The sequence below is a fragment of the Gasterosteus aculeatus genome, chromosome 18 (genome assembly GCF_964276395.1).
Source record: "Gasterosteus aculeatus chromosome 18, fGasAcu3.hap1.1, whole genome shotgun sequence".
In the NCBI taxonomy this organism is placed as follows: domain Eukaryota; kingdom Metazoa; phylum Chordata; class Actinopteri; order Perciformes; family Gasterosteidae; genus Gasterosteus; species Gasterosteus aculeatus.
In genome coordinates, this window is record NC_135706.1 from 15,834,852 (window position 1) to 15,856,622 (window position 21,771).

General features: G+C 48.9%; 2 protein-coding genes across 6 annotated transcripts; one reads left to right on the forward strand and one right to left on the reverse strand.

Annotated features, from left to right (window-relative positions):
- The first annotated feature begins 402 nt into the window (after positions 1-402).
- On the forward strand, positions 403-9,858 carry coq8aa (coenzyme Q8A, genome duplicate a). 4 transcript variants are annotated; one of them, XM_078093680.1, is made up of 18 exons: positions 410-583; positions 666-887; positions 3,038-3,137; positions 3,353-3,435; positions 3,554-3,780; positions 3,867-4,017; positions 4,102-4,168; positions 5,784-5,858; positions 6,008-6,136; positions 6,640-6,725; positions 6,991-7,131; positions 7,364-7,445; positions 7,571-7,664; positions 8,099-8,240; positions 8,326-8,433; positions 8,506-8,571; positions 8,714-8,800; positions 8,890-9,858. In XM_078093680.1, the coding sequence occupies exons 3-18, from the start codon at positions 3,044-3,046 to the stop codon at positions 9,184-9,186; spliced, it is 1,929 nt and encodes a 642-aa protein (XP_077949806.1). In that variant the 5' UTR covers positions 410-583; positions 666-887; positions 3,038-3,043; the 3' UTR covers positions 9,187-9,858. The 4 variants fall into 4 exon arrangements, with proteins under 4 accessions (XP_040016519.2, XP_077949806.1, XP_077949807.1 ...); XM_040160585.2 differs by having other exon boundaries at positions 403-887; XM_078093681.1 differs by lacking the exon at positions 666-887.
- Positions 9,859-11,200: 1,342 nt separating this feature from the next.
- stum (stum, mechanosensory transduction mediator homolog) lies at positions 11,201-19,752 on the reverse strand. Of its 2 annotated transcripts, XR_013453417.1 has the most exons (3): positions 18,767-19,752; positions 13,857-15,158; positions 11,201-12,945 (listed from the first exon to the last, which is right to left on the reverse strand). XR_013453417.1 is itself a non-coding variant. In XM_078093683.1 (2 exons), the coding sequence occupies exons 1-2, from the start codon at positions 18,978-18,980 to the stop codon at positions 14,968-14,970; spliced, it is 405 nt and encodes a 134-aa protein (XP_077949809.1). In that variant the 5' UTR covers positions 18,981-19,752; the 3' UTR covers positions 11,201-14,967. The 2 variants fall into 2 exon arrangements, 1 of the variants encoding a protein (XP_077949809.1); XM_078093683.1 differs by having other exon boundaries at positions 11,201-15,158.
- Between the last annotated feature and the right edge of the window lie 2,019 nt (positions 19,753-21,771).

Genomic DNA, 21,771 nt, shown 5'->3' on the forward strand with positions numbered 1-21,771 from the left:
CGCGCTCTGCGGATGTGGGGCGCACTCTGCTGCCAGTTTCACGTCACTGCTGGTCTTTAAAAAGATAGAAGTCACACCCCAGATTTGCATTAATATTGTTATGTCTGAAGGGCATTATGGAAATACTATAAATGTGCCCGTGTCTGCTTATATCTTTGTTTGATTATAGTCAGCTGATAATGTACATATATAATGCTTTATAATGATTATAACACGTCATGTCCTGTGCAGCAGGTGGCAGCAGAGGCCCATTTTAACGCTTCAGTCAGAAACCCGGAATCACTTCTCAACAATAAATAGAGACGCAGCGAAAACATGCGCCTTGTTTTTCCTGCCCTATGAACCAATGAGAAGCCGCGCTTCGGGCCCCGCCCCCTGGAGGAGCAGGGGGAGGAGCAGGGGGCGGGGCAGACCAGAGCCGCGCATGGATGAAGTTTTTGCGTTGGGAGATGAACTACAACGCCACTGACTTTAAGGCTCCATTAGCAGGAGACCCGGAGGTCCCGCAGGACGTGAAGGGACGGAAGTGACGCAGTGACACAGATTCAAAACAGCCACAACAGCTGAGCTTTATGCTAAACATGTATGTACTATTCTAATGTTGCGTGCACGTTAGTCAGAATCACGTGCACGCGGGTCGCGTCAATGCACGGCTCTGGTTGCAGGTCGGTAAACAAGGTTTGACCTCTCTGGTGGGGGGGGGGGGGAGAAATCCACCAGCCAGCAGCAGCAGGAAGAGGAAGAGGGCGCCACGCAACCTGCAGCGTGTCCCGTGCACGAAAGACCCCCCGCCCCGCCCCCCCCGCGTGAACGTCACCGCGCTGTTGCGTTGCATTTGTCCAGATTACACAGCGGAGCCTTTGAGAGACGAGAGAGAGCAGCTACCGGTGAGCAAAACACATGCACTTTAGGAACGGCTGTTTGGTTAATTATTATTATTGTTGTTGTTGTTGTTTTGGTTGTATTCCACAGCTCCGTGCTCGTGCTCGTGTAGCCGCTACGTCACTTCTGCAAACTTTACCTGATGCGCGGTGTTTACCTCTTTGGTTTTTGTTCATAAAACACGCAGAGCAGCTGTTTAACGCGCGTGCCCACGAGGACGCGCGTTAATTACGGATTAAAAAACGTCACAGAAGAAGAAGTTTGATGGATTTATCTGCACGTGGAGTTGAGACACACTTCGTGAATTGGTTCGTTTCATTTTACACGACTGAAGGAGAAACAACTTGTGAGAACTAATGAACTTTACACAAGTAGTAAAGTTTTACACGGTGTGTGTGTGTGTGTGTGTGTGTGTGTGTGTGTGTGTGTGTGTGTGTGTGTGTGTGTGTGAGAGAGTGTGTCATCAATAAGGTCGATGTTTATGAGTCTTCGTCGGCTCAGACTCCTTTAATCAATAGCTAGAACTTCATGTTTTTTCTTGGTTTGTTACTGATCCCTCAAGTGAGTCAGTGAATAATATTCCAAACATTCCATTTCAATGAATAAGTTGTAGACTAAAGAACATTATAAAAATAGTCGTCGTTTGATTCACTGGTCGAGGAACAACGCGGACGAGTCGATTCGATCGGCTCTCCTCCGCGTCGCCGTGGTGCAGCTTGACATTTGGATCAGGACCAGCGGTGTGTGTGTGTGTGTGTGTGTGTGTGTGTGTGTGTGTGTGTGTGTGTGTGTGTGTGTGTGTGTGTGTGTGTGTGTGTGATCACAGGCCGGTCCCCACAAATACCTCGTCGTGACCTCTCGCCCACTGGGCACCAGAACCTTTTTTTACTTCTCCTCTGGTTCCACTAAGGTGCTTTCGCAGAGTGAAGCCGCCTGTAAACAAACGCTGAGGAAACGCACACGTTGACGACTGGGAAGTTGCTCAATCGATTGTCATTTGGCAACAAACCGCGGCGTCTTCCCCATTTGGTCAGATGGATTTATCCGACTGTTCACATCTCCGAAGGATGTTTTCGCAACGGAGCTCTCAGCCGAGACGGTTCTGCTCTGCATGCTGACTCCCTGAATACACCTGGCCGTTCCTCTGAGCGGCCAACGTTAACATAAAAGTCCCCATAAATACCTACAGGCCGCTCACTCCGCTTAAAATGAGGATTTCAACTGACACTCAACATAGCTAAACACGTATTGTTTTGTCTCTTTTTATTCTGCGGCGTCTACTTTCTCAAGTTGGTCTGGATCCTCCGTCTTGTTCAGAAGAACCAGTTTCTGAAACGTCCCGCGGTTAATGACAAACAATAACAGGGACATGAGACGGCGATTAGACACGAATCCGTGTCGTCAGTCTGTGCGGCTCTCAAGCAGGACGGATGACCCACTTTCTGACTCCGTGTGCGGACGTGTGTGGCGACACACACACACACACACACACACACACGCTCACATTTGAAGCTTTCAGCAGCGTCTTGTTTTCCACTGGCCCGAATCCCAGCTGAGCCGTGTCGAAGCATGTCGTCACACCTCCGAAAACCCCCCCTGTGACTCTGAAACGCGCTCGGGAACAGTGCAGGTTGCATGAGAGGAATACAGGGTGATTTCTGTAATAAGAGCCGACGGGGGACGAGTGGACGCTACTTTTACCTGCGTCCAAAATGGACTCTGAGACGCTCCAGCTGTGTGTTTTGGGGGGGGGCAGCGGAGTGGGGATTTGGAAAGGAAGCAGAGACCGAGCGGTGAAGGGCGTAGGCAGTCGAACAAAGCGTGCACAGGAATAGCTGGTCCAGCCAGCGGCCCGCAGACTCCTCCCACCCTGCTTCCAGCGACACGCCCAGCACGGAACCACATATCTGCACACTGTGTGTGTGTGTGTGTGTGTGTGTGTGTGTGCTGCTCACTCGGCGGTGAGAGGTGGTGACTATTTATAGGCCAAAGTATTAAAGTCCTGGTCACCTCAGGATGGGACAGCTGCGTGCGCCCCCCCCTTCCCCCTGAATGTTGACGACAGGTTTCAGGGCCTCGTTGTCCCTCTTTGTCGGCGCCGTCTCGATCCGAGTGACCGTAACTAACGTCCCCGTCTTTCTCCTCTCGTCCGCAGTCCATCATGGCAGGAGATATGATGCTGGTGATGCGAGGCCTGGCCAAGTTGAGCCAGGCGGTCGCGGAGACTCAGGGCAGCGCCCTGCGCGGCGGAGCAGGTAGGCCCACCCGCCCGTCGCCACCGAGCACGTCCTACTCGTCGGCGACTTGACTGTCATCGAGCAAAGTCCTTTTCCTACCGGCGTAATAACTATGAATTTGCACGTTTCCCTTGTTTCGGTTTGCAGCCCTTCACGTGCAGTGACGTTTTGCTGTGTGAATACCGACGATCCGTTAACGTTTTACCGCGTGTTTCTCGTTAATTGTCGCTCAGGCCTCCCGGCAGTTGGCGCTGCGGTCCAAAGCGCGCAGTCGGCCGCTGAGCAAGGCCTCTCTGCCGCCATGGCGACGATGCAGGTGGGAGCGCGTGTGAATCCCGCGGTTGAAGTCGCCCGCGCAGCGTGCGCGGCCTTGGCCGTGTGTTGTGCTTTTAAGTTGAGAGCAAAACTATGAGAGTGTCCACGTGTCCGTCCAGGGGCTGAGCGGCCAGCAGCGGACGTCTTCGCCGGAGTCCGACGGCGACTTCCCCCAGGACGACGCGGCGTTCGCGGCCCCCGAGTTCCGGGAGGACGGCGCGGACTTTGCAGGCGATGGAACGGGGGGCAGTCATGACTTTGCCGCCAAACCGTCGCTGTTTGAGGGGTACAAAGATCCCAGCAAGCAGTTCAGCGGACGCGCCAGGTCCTACCACCAGGACGCCAGGTAGGGTATCCGCCCCGCTGGCCGGACTCATTTTGTGCTTCGGGGGAATAACGGCGAGCGGCCTTGTGCTCCTCTGTGTGCGGCAGCCGCTTCTACAGCCACGGCCCCAGCCGGCATCTGTGGGGGCAGCTGAGGAGCTACCACCAGGACCCCTCCGCGGTCGGGGGACTCACCGCCGAAGACATGGAGAAAGCGCGCCAGGGCAAGAAGGCCGAGATCAAGTCGCACAAACAGATGGTGATTAGCGCCGCGCGCCCTCAATCCCAGACGCACGTTGATCTGAGCGGGAAACGAGGTCCTTCAGCCGTCTCTGTCTTTCAGCTGAGCGAGCGAGCCAGAGAGAGGAAAGTGCCGGTGACTCGGCTCGGCAGGCTGGCCAACTTCGGAGGTACGTTTTGAGCCCCTCGTCGCGCCGCTGCGTCAATGATTCGCTGGCTGCTCTGAAGCTGGAGGGACGCGAGTTGGTGCAGTCAGTAAAATAATTTGTTGTACAGAGTCTTCATGGGACGAATCCCTAAATGATATTTTGCAGGGTGCAAAAAAAGTGTCAATCAAAGGAGCTTGCGTCGTCCCAAACCTCCTGTATTTTTGCACATCTGTGAACACAAGAAATACATGTTGTGGCTTCACGCTGCCTACAAGAAAAGCGAGTTATTGCTAGTTTATTGCTCGTAATGTGACAGGAATTTGTTAAAAAAGGCCCCGGAACCGCCCTCCTCCTGTGCGCTGGGCGGGTTCAGGCCGGTCGGTGCTGCGTCAGCTGCAGCCGTCCTTCCAAAGTCTGCAGTCAATAATGAAAAGATCCGATATTCACGTTTGAATGCCGACAGCGTGAAGCTTAAAGAAAGAAAAAAAAAACAGCCTGCAGGAATGTTGCCACAGCACTTCAAAGCAAGTTTTAACGTGCTTGCACCTTTGGACTTTGATGACCCTATGACCTCTAGCACAAACCTCTGTTAAAACCGTCACACATAATACTGTCAATAAGTGTTACAAACGTCCCACCGAGAGGCAACCCGAGACTGCACTCGCTTCTAAACAAACACTCCGTATTTGGGTCAAGGCCATGCGGCCTTATTAATAGACGTTTGTTATGGCCGACGTAAAAAATGAAAGCGAGCGCAGCAGCAGCTGCAGTGAGATCCGTGTGCGTTTGCGCTGCATATTGTTGTTGGTTAATCTTCTGTCTGACCATGTTGCCTGTTCTCTAAGCCCATTAGCTGTGACCCCAAACACAAACGACTGGCACCAACGAGCAGATTTAAATGGTTTCAATACCCTAATAAAGAAGTTCCACTTTTAATCCGTTTCCTGTGCCTGAAATAAGATCGATAGATAAAGGAAAGTACGGAGGAACCGGGCGTGTTGACACTGGTAACATTTAGAGATTTTGACCTCCTGTCCGTCCTTCACTCTTTGTTGACGAGTTCTGAATAACAGCTTTTATCTGATTTTATCTGTTTCTTAGTTTACCTTCTTCATTCATTACATTTTTCATTGCTTTGAAGTGTTACCATATAAAATTAATTCATTATTTACTCTTAATTCTCTGGAGAAGAACCGTAACCGAAGGCGCCGCGTCCTGGCCCCTCCCACCGCCGCCGTCTGCAATCGGAGATCCGTTGCCTGCGAGACCGCCGACTAAGCGCTCACGTAATGCCGAGTTACGTAAGGGTCGGAGGAGCCGGCTCCCGAAACAGTCCGACCACGACTCGCTTGCTTTTCCCCTCCATCGTCCGCCGAGATAACCGCTTCAGAGGATTACGTATTTCAGGAGCTTAACTGCGTTTGCAGCTGTTTGCAGCTCCGCCGACGTTCTTTAGTACCGATCTGCCCTGATGATCTTCTGTTTCATATGTTATTATGATGAGAATAACACTTTTATGGTGAAAAGCCGTACTGCCAATAAACAGTTTGAGCCACTAAAAGGAGGTTTTCCCAGCTGAACTTGCTCTATGGAGTTGTGTTACGCCGTTGTGTTGTTTGGTGTGTGTCTCCACCAGGTCTGGCTGTGGGTTTGGGGTTTGGAGCACTGGCCGAGGTCGCTAAGAAGACCATGAGACACACCGGCACAGCAGGTAACACTGACACACCCACATGAACGGGCCCTGAAACACGCCGCCTGCCGACCCACTGACCCACATCTACAAACACACACACACACACAACTGTTGATCGAGAGACGTGGCCCCCAAAAATCCTCTCCACTTGGTGTCTTTTCCCGCAGGAGAAGACAAGAAGGGCGTGCTGGACTCCAGCCCCTTCCTGTCCGAGGCCAACGCCGAGCGCATCGTCAGGACCTTGTGTAAGGTCCGGGGCGCCGCGCTGAAGCTGGGCCAGATGCTCAGCATTCAAGGTGCGTGACCCGCTGTTCGCGCGCGCGAGAAGCCGCAAGAGTTCAAGGGCGGAAGAGCCGGCGTTGGTACACAGGGATCGGGTGACCGGACTGGGCAACACGCCGCTGGCTTTGTTTACCGCCGCTGCCCGATTGCGGACGGAGACCTTTTGTCTTTTGGCAGCGGAGTTCAGAACATGTCGGTGAACACGCACGCATTTAAAAAGGCCGTAGGAGGAGAGAACAGGACGCAGGACGTGCCGTGTTTGCTAAGCAGCTCCCAGCACAGCCGGTTGACCTCGTGTGTGTTGTTGTTGTTGTTGTTTGTTTGCTGAGCGAGCACATCTCTGCTTCACCCGCGAGGTGGTTCTTCAAAGGTGAAATCTCCACAGCTGAACGAACACAGTCCCCGCGTCCGCCTCCTTACATCTGCTCAACCGTCGTACCCTTTACCAGCGGCTTGAAATGACGTCGACCCTTAGAGGTCAAAAGCGCCGGAACTCAGTTGTGTTTCTGTGTCTCAGACGACGCGTTCATCAACCCTCAACTCGCCAAGGTCTTTGAGCGCGTCCGACAGAGCGCTGACTTCATGCCGATCAAGCAAATGACGGTGAGTCATGAGATTTGTGCCTTTCATTTATTTGTAGTTGTATTTGGATTGAATTGGAAACGTCCGTCACACATTTCACCTGATGATGTAATAAGAAACTATATCATTTCTCTTAAAGCCGCTGCAAACGTCATTGAAGGCTGCTTCTGATAAAACATTATTCACGTGATTTTTATCATGAGGGCCGCTGTAAAAACACCCTTTAACCAGTGATGCAACGGCACCATAATTCTAAACGTGTGTGTGTGTGTGTGTGTTTGCGCAGAAAGCGCTGAACAGCGACCTCGGCCCCAACTGGAGGGACAAGCTGGACTCGTTCGAGGACCGGCCATTTGCAGCGGCGTCCATCGGCCAGGTTCACCTGGCGAGGACGAAGGACGGCAGGGACGTGGCCATGAAAATACAGGTACGCTGTGACTGTGTGTGTGTGTGTGTGTGTGTGTGTGTGTGTGTGTGTGTGTGCGCGCTTCACTTCACAGAGAGATTTCACATCTCACACGGAATCTGACCGTTGGATCAGACGCCAGAGTCGGTGTGTTCCCTCATTTAATGACCTCATTTAATGACTAATTTAATGACCTCATTTAATGACAAAGCGAAAGTAAGCCCGAGACGTTCTGTGGTTGCCGTGTTCCCAGTACCCCGGCGTGGCTCAGAGCATCCACAGTGACGTCAACAACCTGATGACCGTGCTCAATCTCAGCAATGCCCTGCCCGAAGGTACAGCTTCCAAAACAAGCATGCACAGGCGACCCGACTGCACTCTTCAACTCTGCATCTGTAATGCTGTGTCTCACTGTGTGTGTGTGTGTGTGTGTGCGTGTGCGTGTTGTGTCCCGCTGCAGGTCTGTTTCCAGAGCACCTGATAGACGTGATGAGAAGGGAGCTGGAACTGGAGTGCGATTACATCCGAGAGGCAAAGTGTGCAAAGAAATTCAAGTGAGTTGTTTGTAGGTTCCGTGCGATGGACACTTGTCCAACGAGAGAATAATAATATTTGTAGAAAAATGCCAGATTCAAAGGAAAATGTGCCGGAAAAATCCGAATGTCAACAGTTCCGGCCTCGCAGTGGATAAAGGCCATTTTGTAGCTTATTTTCGTTATTCGCTATATTGCTAAACCCTCAAAAGCTCCTTTAAGGCTGCAGCTCAGTTGCTGCAATGTGCCGTCTCGCTCCCACGGAGCGCACAGCAGGAGACTCGTGTTACACACACACACACACACACACACACACACACACAGACACACACGTCTCCTTAATTCAAGGTCGGCGGAGCGACGGCCAGCTTACTTTACTAAATGCATATTGCGATCTGTGGACTGCACGGCCACTTAACCTGGATCTGTGTCTCTCGTCTCCCGTGGCGACCCAGGGAGCTGCTGAAGGACCACCCGTTCTTCTACGTGCCCGAGGTGATCGACGAGCTGTCCGGCAGCCACGTCCTGACCACCGAGCTGGTCCCCGGGTTTCCCCTGGACCAGGCCGCCGGCCTCACGCAGGAGCTGAGGAACGAGGTACGGGTCGGACGCTGGTTTCATCCTCCCCGCCCCCGTTTACCTCAGCGCGGTGAACGTCGTCCGCTTTTCTTTCCCGTCTCAGATCTGCCACAACATCTTGCTGCTGTGCCTCCGGGAGCTGTTTGAGTTCCGCTTCATGCAGACCGACCCCAACTGGTCCAACTTCTTCTACGACCCGCAGACCCACAGGGTGAGTGCGCCGGCCGGGCCGAGGGTTCCCGTCACTCGGAGAATGTGATGTTGAGTGGGATTGTGTCTCCAGGTGGCGCTGTTGGACTTTGGAGCCACGAGGGGATTTGATCTGAGTTTCACCGATGACTACATCGAGGTAAGCCCGTCAGCGCCGTCGGTTCTATTTCCAGCGGTAATGATTACAGTTACTTTTGGTGGAAACAAGGTGAGCTGTTAAAACATGTCCAGAGATGCACGGCGAGGAGAGGCGTCGCTAACAGTCGCCGTCCTGTCCGTAGATAATCCGTTCAGCCGCTGAGGGCGACAGAGAGGGAGTTCTGAAGAAATCCATCGACATGAAGTTCCTGACGGGATACGAGTCCAAGGTGAGTAACTCAAGAAAAGCAGCCCGTGCCCCCCCCCCCCCCCCCCCTCCCCCTTGACCCTTGACCCCCTTTACCTCCCCTGTGTCCAGGCAATGATGAGCGCCCACGTGGACGCGGTGATGATCCTCGGCGAGGCCTTCGCCTCCACGGACGGCTTTGAGTTCGGGTCGCAGTCCACCACGCAGAGGATCCACAACCTCATCCCCGTGATGCTCAAGCACCGGCTCACCCCCCCCCCCGAGGAGACGTACTCCCTCCACCGCAAGATGGGCGGCTCGTTCCTCATCTGCGCCCGGCTCAACGCGCAGCTGCAGTGCAAGGACATGTTCCACGCGGCCTACCAGAGGTACTGGGAGGGCCGCACGCCGCCCGGCCAGTCGGCCTGAGCCGATCGGGGCAACGCGGTGGACAGGAGGGGAGGAGCACGTGGGGGGGGCGGCGGCGAGGTTGCGGTTTGAAGGAGCGGCGGCCGTCTTACCCGGAGGCAGCAGCTCATCCCCCCAACAACGTGAAGACAACACTTATTCGGTCGGTTGGAGAGGGAGGGGCAACGCGGGGACTTGAGGTGGGTGGAAGGAGGGAGACGGACGGTTCGGGAGTTGATCTGTAAACGTCAGCCGGTGCGACTCTGGTCTCCTCGCCGATGTTTCCGAGATGATTCTTGCGTTTTTGCTTTGCTGTGTTGGAAAGACGTGAAATAGGACTGAACTGTAAATGTAGCCCCGCTGTCATGTGGTCAGTGTGAGGCATCTTATTGGCCGGGACCAACGTAGCGGGGAAGTTTTGATTTAGATTGGATGTCAATCATGTGTAGATGCAAGACAAAGCCCTTTGGGTGAAGGGGGAATTTAATTTTAGGCGGATAAATTCATCTGTATAAAAACGTGACTTCACACCCGAGTTTAACTGTCTGTGTTTTCAGATGTGTGTTTGTGACTTAGCTTAGCGAGTCTGTTTTCCAAGTGACCATTAAGATTAAGATTTATGTCCAACGTTAAGAGTGATTTTACCAAGTTTGTGCCTGCGGGAAAAGAAAAAATAAATCTATTTTTTTCTAATCTGCTGTACATTTGTATTCTTTGTCCCTCGTGATGTTTTGTCCGTACGAAGCAGATCCAGCGCGTGCGTTCTAGGTGATTACTAAAAGGTGAACCCAACGGCTCAGAATTCTTTTCTCAGGATTCACTTCTGCTGTTTTTAGCTCCGGCGCAGCTTCGCGCGTCGAAGGGTCCACGCTGCTGAGACCTCACGTCAATGAAGAGGCGTTGCAGCCCTTCGAGGAAACATGAAATGGTTTGTCAGCGGAGTTATAACAGACGTAAACACGGCTCAGATTTAATACCCTGCAGAAGGTTGTAATGTTTCGTTTGGAAGAGATGAAAACAACTAAATACGGTACGAAGAGGCGCGGACAAAGATCCTCTTCCTTATTTAGCCACGTCTGGGCCACAAAACGGGGGGAATTGGCCGAGAGCCGGGAAATGACAAGACACGCGCTTAATTAACCCGGCAAATGAATCATGCCGCTGAGAGCGAGAGCCGTCCCTCGCTGAGCACTTTGTGTTTTGGTGTCGTGCTTCCACGTGCCGACTAAAAGAAAAACGCTCCGTTGGCCCCGACATCAGCCCAATAAAACGAGCCGAACATGAGCAGCCTGAAGCCAGACAGACAATCACACCACAGTGTAATTTCTGCTTTATTGAACAATATCCTGTAAGCGGACGGGGGGACGGGGGGACGGGGGGGTTGCACAGAGCAGCAGCGGTCATTAGGCACTGGTACACTTGTATATTATATTGATGCTAATGTGTCTAATCAGTGAGAGGAGGATGGAGCTGTTCACTTAAGGCACAATACGCTCATCGCAGGATTCATTAAGTATATATATATATTTTTTTTCTCGGAAGCGTCTGCTTTTGCCAAGAGACTTGCGCGGTTTCATCAGCTCCGGCCATCTGCTCCTTTTACCCAGAATGCATCTTGTAAGACGGGGCCCCCGGAGGCCGCGGCGTGACTCCCGTGACGTCAGAGAGTCTGAGCCATTCAAAGCTGAAAAAGCCACAGTGTGGCAAATAAGTAGTGATTTTGACTTCTCTTGCATCCTTGTGTCCTCGCCACCGGCGTCCCCGCGCAGATGGGTAATAAGATCATTTTCACAATTGCCATGGAAACTGATTACTTTGTTTCGTTTTAAATGAGAACGCGGGGGTCAGCTGCACTGGAATCATCAAATATTAAGAAATGATCACTCAGCGGTGGAAGTGACACATTTCATCCGTTTGCAGGGAACAAATTGAGGATTGTTTTTGGTTTTTGGTCATTTTAAGTTCTCTTTATCACCAGTATTTATTCTGTTACAGGTTGTCCTCATGATTAGTTTCAAACGCATTAACCGTATTCAGAAATACGTTTTTATTAATGATTCAGCCAAAGTCACAGTTTCAAGCCACAATGTTAGAAGCCGGCACAACGTCACCATCGTTACACCCAAGTGTCCAATAAAGCTCTACAAGCTGCACCCGGACCCACACGAAGCAAATCAGCACCGCCGGCTACACAAACGCCTGGCAAAGCGCCGCCGGTGCGTGAGGCAAAGAACATCAACACATCGCCATCACCATCTGTGTCACACACACACACACACACACGTCGTCATCCAGCAGCGCTCCTAAAAAAGGCATTTGGCAAAGAAGGTGAAGACTATTAAAACGCACAGAGGTTCACCGGAAAACAGCATTGGCATCGTAGTCAGTACAGAAAAAAGATGAGAAAGTTGGGTAGGAACATTGAATAATTGATCGAGGCACAACTGGAGTTTTAAGGGCTCCGATCAGCTGCTCCAGTTGGAGTCTTTTCAGCAGCCACTGAGCTTCCTGTGAACTCGACGCACTGGTTTCGATCCACTTTCCGTTATCGTGGTTCGATTCTCCTGTTCTCCTGATTCTCCGTTTTTTTTTCTTTCTGGGAAACAATCCAGGCGAACGCCGATGAGGCGTCAGGGGAAAAGCTTCGTTTGGATCAACAGTTCCAAGGCGACTTCTGTGCGTTGCAGGTTTGTGATGGAGTCACAATGGACGGAACCGAGTTCATGATATGAAAATCACACAAACACCCAAACATCGATATAATTATAATGATACATTTCATTTACATACACAATTTACACACACAACATTGACTGAACAGCCTGTTTTCTTTCTTTGAAATGAATCAAATCTCTTAATGGGAATTTTCCACTTCTTGTAGAACCAGTTCATGACGTTTTTCACGTAGTTCTGGTTGGATGAGAAAATGGCTCATTTCTGACCTTTAAAACCAGTGGAATATCAAAGGTTCATACTGAGTGCGGTTCCCCGGAGCGGCATATTGTTTATTGGATTCCATGTTCTAATAACGTGTAATATCCCTCCGACGCCGACGCGCCAGAAGGCGCGATTCATTTCTCACGCAGCCGCTGTGATTTTAGGGTGACGCGCGCCTCGTGAGCGGCGCTGAGACGCGGCGTGTTAAAGATGTGTTTGCTGTCACAGTAAAACGCTAAAATACCACAGCTACAAAACAACCGCGTCGGCTGATCCGTCAGATCGCAAATCCCGATCACGCTGCTGAATACTCTGAGAACGTCATCGGCGTGATCTCGTGTCTCCGGCGGATTTCGTGTGAAGTGCGCATGATTTCGTGCGGCGCTGGAGATGGAGAAGATGTCCTCAGCGTCCCAACGAGCTGCTCTGGTAGAGTGGCTTGTGCACGGGGCGGTCGACTTCTGGTTTCAGTGAGTGAAGTTACATATGACTTTATGTTGTTGAATAAACAATGCAAATCAACACCTTCATTTTCTCCCACACTCCTTCGTCCTTTACCTCCTCCACCCCGTCATGTAGGAAACATGTAGCGTGTTTCTCACATAAAGTTATAATTCACCAAAAAACAACAACATTTTTTTGTCTTGTAACCACATTTTTTCTCCTTTTCCTCGTTTTTATCCTTTTAAATCAAATGTAAATGTATTCTCAGTCCTTTCTTTTCCCCCCACGTGGATGATTCATTTTGAATGGACAGAAAGCTGCTGGTCATCACATAGATGAAGGGGGGGGGGGGTCCCTGTGACTCTTAGACGTCCTGAGGAAGACTCTGGTCTCTGCAGCCTGAGGAGGAAAGCAGAGGTAAGAAATAATTGCACAATCTTTAATGCGGCTTTCATGGCCCCAGCTGAGAGGGTCCCTGAAGCGCTTCCACGTCATTTTCTCTGTATTCGTTTTGAGCATCTGACAATAATTGCTTTTCTCTGTTTCGTTTAATTGAGATAAATGAAGGAACCGGCGCGATGGGGCCTCGGCTGCAGCATCATTACTACTGGCTGACAAGCAACTCCCTCAGTTTCCCCACAGTGGGAGAGAACAGTCTGATATTATGGTGATAAATGGACTTTGATGATAAACTTCTCTTATTGATGAGATGGAAGATCTCGCCGGTGATCTGGTGAGGATCAACGGGAGAAACGTAAACACGCAGAGGAATCCCTCACTCTTTAAACAACGAACCCCGTGGAGGCTGCACTCTGCATCTTATCTGCCTCCTTTAATAACACCAGTCAGCAGTTTGCCTCCTGAAAGCTTCCAACTGCTCTCAATAAAACCCGAATGACTGGATTTTTTTCCTGCAACCAGTTATGTTCAGTGTGCAAAACACTTCATCCGTTCACCCACAACACCAGTCATTGCAAAGGGACATCGTTGTGTGTGTGTGTGTGTCCACGGCCTATTTTGTTCATAATATTTTATTAGATATGTATTTACCTGAGTTTCATCTCCTCTGATGAGGCTTCCGTCTCTTAATTGTCGGTTCTTTCGCCCGATTACAACTAGTACTCTTTCTGCTTGCGATGCGCTCACATTCATCGGCGGATGGAATTAGCTGAGTTGCCGTGAGGCTTTCAACCCCCTTACATGGTCTTCGTCATCGGATCATCACTGCTGATGAAGACCGTGGCGGATGCGAGCTCTAATGTGATGTAACGTTTCTTACAGAAGAAGAAGAAGGAAAGAGAAACACTTACCATCAGAAACTTCAGCGACGCAGGGGAGAGAAGAAGAGACCGTTAGTGACACAAACTGTGAGCTTCATGCTTTTCAAGTATCATCACGCACATCGACTGAGTCAAAGCCAAAAAAACTAAATTCCCACACATAGTTCCCGTAACCGGGAACAAAAAATAAATAAATCGTTCGACATGAGCCGACCTCAGATACATTACGGGATAAAATGTATGCACACGCAGCAACGTGAGCCTGGTTGGTCGGATCGATGAGCAGAAACATGGAGACGAGAACCAAAGGGGGAAAAAAGTCCGGGAACAAATACGAACGATCATTACGGGGAAAAGAGGCAGGTCTTCCTCCCGCTGATCGCCCAAAGGAAGAAGCAATCAGTGTGAGGAAGATAACACCATGATCACTACGCAGATTGGAGCGCGGTGGAACATCGGAGACGAAAGAAAGAGTCCGTTGATCACGTGCAGCAGCTCAGTCCCACCGGAGGGCAGGAGGAGAAGTAACGCACACAGGAGCTTTTCAAGCAGCCAACAGTTGAATGAAAATTGTGTGGCTGGAGGCCTGGAAAACAGGTGAGGGGTGAAACCCTCACCGTGGGGGGCACCCACTGCTGCGCACACACACCTGGACACATGGATTTCTGCAGGCTTCTACATACCAACATGCTTTGGGGTTGCACACGCGGGGAGCAATTATCTTGCACACACAAAGGAGAGAGCGTGGTGGTAATTCAAAGAGAGAACACACACACACACACACACACATGCCGGAGGAGAACTCAGTACTTGCTGACAGAGAAGGCGGTATAATTATACCTCCCATCTCTGTCACAACCGCTATTTTTCTTTCTATCTTTTTTTTTTTTACATCTGAGAAAAATCCAGGAAGAATATTTACGATTTGCTGGCACAATTCTATAGTTTTTCTTATTTCTTTGGCAATACGGGTGCAGCACTATTCTCATCTCAACCCGTCCAATGCGTTCGCAGAGACGTGAGAAGAACGAAAAGGACCTTTGTCCCCTTTGGAGAAACAAGTCGAGCGAATTTGATGCGGCTGGAAAAAAACATGAACTAAGATCAAGATGTTCAACCGACTCATGGAACCAATGGACCGTCACTGACTTGCCAGGATGACCATGTCCATTCCCCAGAAGATGCTCATGATCCACCCCACCATGACCACGGCTGTCAGGATCTGGATGAGGGCCGCCGCCACGTTGAGCCAGAACACGCAACAAACCCCTCGCTCGGAGATCAGCTCGTTGCGAGCGCCGCACAGCACCGCGAAGGCCGAGATGAAGGTACCTGTGGGACGGAAAGAAAACAGGATCAACCGTCCTGCTGAGAGATCTCATCTCTCTGTGCAGGATCCAAACGCATCAGGGGCTCCTGCCTGCGTGATGAGGTGGAGCTCATCCATCTCCTTGGATATATAACACAGCAACAAGCAAACAAATCAACCCCATGAAAACTCGGATCGGCTGAGACGAACTGGTTCAGATTGTCGTGTCGGAGATGCTTGAACACATTGACGTCTCGCTCCGGGCGCCCGCTGCCTGAGTAAATGTCAAGTGGGCGCCAGGTCGCGAGTATCTGGCCTCGACGGCGGCGGATCCATTCCTGGGAAAAGGGCACCGAGGAACCGCACGTGATGGCGCACGCCCACCGTTTCGAAACAGCGTTATCCCCGCGGGCTGCACGCGTCCGCCCCGAATCCAATCCAATAAACCCCCTCATCTAGTTATCTGAAGGGTTAGACCCTGACGGGCGCCGCGCGGTGTGTGTCTGTGTGGGACAAATCGCATTATTTCATAACAGGGCGTTTCCATGACAACCTGAGGAATACAGGACACGTGAATTTGACCCTTTGTACAGTGAACATCAGCATTAACTTCCCGTAATCTTTGCTACTCCGCAGCAAACAGCGAATGCGACGCAGACCCACGTCTTGCTTCTCCAGAGCGACGAGTTCTTTATGACTTTCTCCGTTTTTCTCTCCATATCTCTCTGCGATGACTAAACTGAGGGCTCTGTCGGGACGAATCTTTCTACAGAGACACAGACGTCCCAACTTGTCCCATAATCTCTGTCCATTCCGACTGCACGCCATAATATTTACTTTCACATGCCCTTCGCTGCCTTATTTGGAGTGGTCAAACTCCAAGCTCGGTCCCAGAAACAGGGAGACGCCCGGCGAAAAAAGAAAAACAACGTGGAAAAAAAACAAAAAAAGCTTTCACGTGGAAAAGGGGAGATGAAGTTATTTACTTTTCCATTCGATCACAACTCGACGCTCTTTTTCGAAGGCGGCTAGGGCGGCCTTCGGGGTCAGAGGCCGCGCCCACCAGCAGATGACCTGACCATGGTGACCTCAGGGGTGACTCTTATTATCATTAATATATATATAAATGTCTGCGGGTTGCAGAGGCTCGAGGGACGGGTTAAGTTACAGTTTCAATTGTAAACATTTGAGGAATCTCCCGTTCGGCCTCCTGAGGGAACTTTGCGTCTCTCTATGTGCTAAATGTTTTACTGCGTTCACCAGCTGGTCGCCGTCTCTGCAGTGCAAGAGTCACTGGGCGTTGAATCCACATACGGGATACAATTAACAGTTAACAGTGCACGGCTTTCTACCGTCGTTTTATTAATGGGAGCAAAACTAGAGAACTTGATCCGTTGAATTACTGCGATGAGCCTACGAACTGTCTGATCAGCGGCGCCTTTGAAGAGCAAAGCTTTGTTCCACTTACTGCGCCCAAAACCTTCTCATCTCATCTCAGCTAATCAAACAAACGTTATTCACGGATTCAAACACGGCAGCTGTCATTTGAAGGAAATGTCCCGTTAATGAAAGAAAGAGTTTTCTACGGGAAAGATCAAAGCGGTTAAAAAAACCCAAAACAGCTGACGTCTCTGCAGAGCCGCATGCAGCGCCTCTCAAACTGCACGCAAACAGCTCGCCGTGCGAGAATATCCACTGAAAGAAAAGCGAGCTTCTGTATCTGTGCTCAACAATCCTCCACTGCACTTATACTTGATTAAATCTTCATAATCTTCATAATCCATCATGTGTGAAGAGCCCTTAGACTCCTTGTGTTTTGCATGCGTGTGTGTGTGTGTGTGTGTGTGTGTGTGTGTGTGTGTGTGCGTGTGCATAGATATAAGCCAGACTAATGACTGTAATTACACAGAGAACTCAACAAAGCCCCCACTAGTAGTGTGGGAGGTTAATGATGGAGTGTAAAAGACACAGAGATAGAACGTGACATGTAGAGAGAGATTAAAACAAACCCGGAGGTCTTCAGGAAGGAACGAGGAGAAAGAGAGAAGACTGAGCAGTGTGGAGCCACATGAACCTCGACTTTAGAGAGAAAGCGTCGAAACGTGATACTGCAGCTTTTCCTTTTTGGGTCAACGTGAATGAAAACCGACTCTGCAAACAGGCCGAGCCTTTGAAACGGCCCCAGAAACAGACCGATGACTCCTGGCAGCATTCACAATGTACAAGGCTAATCCCCCAAACGAAGAGCCGCTGCTTAAAAGACGCGTCACGATCAGGTAAAGTGTCCCAGCAGAACCAGAGCCGCCTTCGCACCTCGCAGAACCTCCGGGGAAAGTTGGCTCAATGGTTTTCTAAAGGAACAAAAACGGCCCAAATCAACAGATAATGAAAGTTCCCGGACTTTAACATTAGTATGCATTACAGTATGTAGTGTCTTAAATAACACACACACACGTTTCTCTCTCTACGTTTTAAACCCGTCAATCCTTTTACAACAAAGCTGCATGCGGCGGTGAAACAAACAAAGGACTTTCAAGGTGTTGATGTTAATGCGTTTCCTTCCCGTGGTGACCGACCCTCTAAATCAAACACCAGGAAAGTAAATGTTGAGCTTTTACTTTGAGCTTTTTTTTAAGTTGCAGTTACTCGTCAAATAGTTGTTGTTTTTTTCATTCTTACAGCAGGAGGTCGAAGAGAAGAAGCAGCAGCCTTCATTCAGCCGGAGCCGAGCGGCGTTGAAAACACCGTTTTCGGTGCTTTGTGTTCGCTTCAGTCAGCGTCGTCATGGCAACTAACCCGCAGCCGTTCAATTTAAATGTCAAGGCATTCAGTCCAACCCACGTACACACTCGTGCTGCACACACACACACACACACACACACATAGATGAGGTGTCACCTCGGTGCTTTTCAAATGTTGGTGTCATTTTTGAAAGCAATATGTCAGAGAAATGTTCGGATATTTGATGATCACGATGGAGAAATCTCTCTCCATTGATTCTGTCCTCGACTCACACGATCTGATTTTTGCTTCTAATTACTTCGGATTTGTGTTTTCTCGTACACTTATTTTCGTTTTCATTTTGTGTGTGTGTGTCCTTTGCCAACACATGTTGTTAAATAATCTTACCTTACACAGAAATTGAGGAGGATTAAGCGGCAAGGAGGCAACCTAACAGAAGAAAAGTATCCGCACCCCCATCAGAGAAACCAGAGTGAAAGAGACGGACCTTATTGATGGGAGAATTTGCAGAAAGTTTTTAAATTAAATTTACGTTGCCGGGACTGAATGAACGGCACACAGAGACTTATGGCAACTTATTCTGTCAACGAGGCAATACTTTGGTAAAGAAGTACAAAATGGTCCAAAAATCTAAATACAAATTGCACTTGTTGAAATAGTGTCGCATGGAGGCAGAGGTTTATTTTGAAAAGCTGTATGTAACGATTCGTTTGCAGGAAAAGGCACAAAGAATCCAGAAAAGCTTTTAGTAACAAATACAAACGTATTTGTTGTATGGAGAATATGGTGGAATAGTGGCGCAATGGAGAGACTTCTAGTTTAAGTTTATTCGTCGACTTTCACAAACACAAACGCCGACTCCAGAAAACGAGAGGAGAGGCGAACTCACCGAGTCCAGGTATGAAGGTGTTCAGGAACAGACAGATGACGGCCAGAGGGAAGGGCATTGTGGGTATCGCGGCCCGCAGAGGTCCCTTCTTCTCCCTGACCTCCACCACCACTCCTCCGTCTGCCGCAGGGGCCCCCGCTACTACGGCTTTGGCCCCCAGATGGTCCCCGGTTTTAACGCGCCACTGCTCTTTTCCTCCGTCTTTCAGTGCCATCTTCACGTCTTATTTTCTCCCACTTCTGGTTTGTGTTTGGAGGTTAAATAGCTGTCAATCAACAGGTAGTGATGGGGCGCGGGGGGTCTTTTTCTTTAGGTTTATATAGAAGGATTAGAATGATATTTTCTCCTCTCAGTCGCTCTCCGGCTGGACTAAGAAGCAGAAGCCGAAGATATTCAATGTTGAATAATTATAAGAATTAGAGAAATGACTCATTGCATTGCACCTCAACGGTTGGCTCACTTTTTATACATCACACTTCATTAAATGAAACAGAAGTAGCGTCTGAGATGAAGTCTGAGATGAGTTGGTTGAATGCATCTATATATTTCAATGGAACAACCACGATTGCAATTATTGCCCAAGAGTCAACATGAAAAACCTTCCGGTTGTCGCAGCCTTAGAAGTCCCTCGTGACAATAACAAGTAATTCAAAGGCTTTTTCAAGAATAAAAAATCTTCAAGACAGTTGACTTTTTCCCATTGGAATCCTTTTGAGTTCCTTACAATTGAGCATCAGCAGTGGAGATATCTGCCTGTGGTTTCATGTCCAAAATGTTCTCCAGAAAATCACAAAAGACTTCCTCGTGAGAAAAAAATCCCAGACAGATTTGAAGCTGAAATCACTTTTGTTCTTCCTTTCGTTCGAATCCCACGCAACCCTCTGCAAGACAAAGAGAAGGTGCACACGCGACCCCCCTTTTCTACTACATCTCTCTCTTTTCTCCTGTCATCTCTCTCTCTCTCTCCCTCTCTCTCTCCCTCCCTCGTCTCCCCATCCTCTCCCTCCATTTAAAGGAACAGCGCCCCGTTCAGCGAGATCGCCTTCAGCAAGCCGTCATTCAGTGAGTTATTGAACGAGGGATGACAGCATGAACGCATCCAACGTCCATTCTCATTAGTGTATGTGATGAGGACCTTTAATGATAGTTGATTGATGGTTGTTTCTGGAAATCAATGGATTTATTATGCACAATACACACAACAGATTGACGCAAGCAACAAAAGACACAATGGCCCAGAGAAAGGAAACATTTATTTGGGATAACTATGAATATTATTGTGAATGTTTTCAAACCAAAATTGTTTCTCAACCCTGAAAGAACTAGGAAGTAAGCATTAAGTTAAAAGAGACCAGATGAAGGCCATATGTATATATATTTTTTTCAAATCATTGTTTTGACTTTGTTTTTCATAATATTTGTGACCTAACATTTTGTTTTTAAAGTTTATTGATATTAAACATTGACAGTTTTCAATCAAATATTTTAAAACTGTTTTTACAAAATATTTGACAAATATTATTTGACTTTTTTCCATGACTTTTTTTGATATAACATAATTTAACTTTTTTTTACCTAATATTTCTTTCCCATATTTTTTTGATTGTTGACTTTTTTGACTTTATATTACATTTTTTAATGAAATATTTTTGGACTTCTTATAGCTATTTAAAGGTTTTTGACCTTCTCCCTTTATTCCAAAACAATTTTCAGTCTATGTATTTTGACTTTAAAAAAATATATATATATATACCTATTTTAAGCTTTTTTTTCAAAAAATGTTATATGTTATATTTTTTAGCAAATCCCCTAAATATCAGACATGCATTCATGTCCCCCAAACCCTGTTCTTCTTCTGTGACTGAAATCATAGCGCCCTGAAATGGTTGTTAGCCTGTCTCTCTGTACATGTGTGTGGGTCCATACGCTGTGCGCTCTCTCCCTCTCTCTCTCTCCCTCTCCCTCTCTCTCTCTCCCTCTCTCCCTCTCTCTCTCCCTCTCTCTGTCTCTTTTTCTTCTTTTCCCCTCATCTCTATTTGGTCTCCTAGCAACCCAGGAAGCTGTGTGGTTAATTATACGGAAGATCTGATCTTAAGGATTTGGTCGCCTCAGTATCTCCCTGTCTCTCCCTCCCCCTCTCCCCCTCTCCCCCTCTCCCCCTCTCTCTATCTCTCTCTCTCTCTCATTTTTCTTCTATTCCCACTTTTAATTTCCTTTGATCATCTCTGCAACACAACAGATATAGAAGGCGGCTTCACTTCTTTTTGTCATGCAAAGCAGCGCTATCATGTGTCTGTCTGCGAAGGACTCAGAGAAATCTGGACCGCTGAACTCAATCATCCTGGGATTGTTCAGCCAAAGGCATCTGCTGTCATGTGCTGGATGCTATTACCATGACAACGTGACGAGAAAAGTTACACGGCGTGTAGCGACATTCACATTTGGACATTATCACCAGTGACTGAAAGATGCACCTCCGATGGTCGTATGTACAGTCGGATCCACCCATTCCCTCTTGAGGGATCAATAAAGTATCAATATATCTATCTATAACAATGAGCATTGTAATGAGCTAATTGTGTGAGTGTGTGTGCGTATGTGTGTGTGCGTATGTGTCAGTCAACCGGGTGTGATTTGAAACATAACTGTTTATTTTGTTTAGTTTGTCTGCAGTAAATCCTGCAAAGTGTGTGTGTGTGTGTGTGTGTGTGTGTGTGTGTGTGTGTGTTTGTGTGTACTGTATGTGTGTGTGTGGCGTGTGCGTGAGAGCAACGGGTGTTGAAAAACACACGTATGAACACGCACGCACACACACACACACACACACACAAACCTATTCTCTCAAGATTTATTTTGCTGATTCCATCTGTCAGGAAAAGCTGTCAGCACACACCAATTATTTATACACACATTGTCCACGTGTTGGCCAATGTGTTTGTGTGTGTGTGTGTGTGTGTGTGTGTTTGTGTGTGCGTGTGTTCTCCCGCTGACGTCCCATTGTGTCC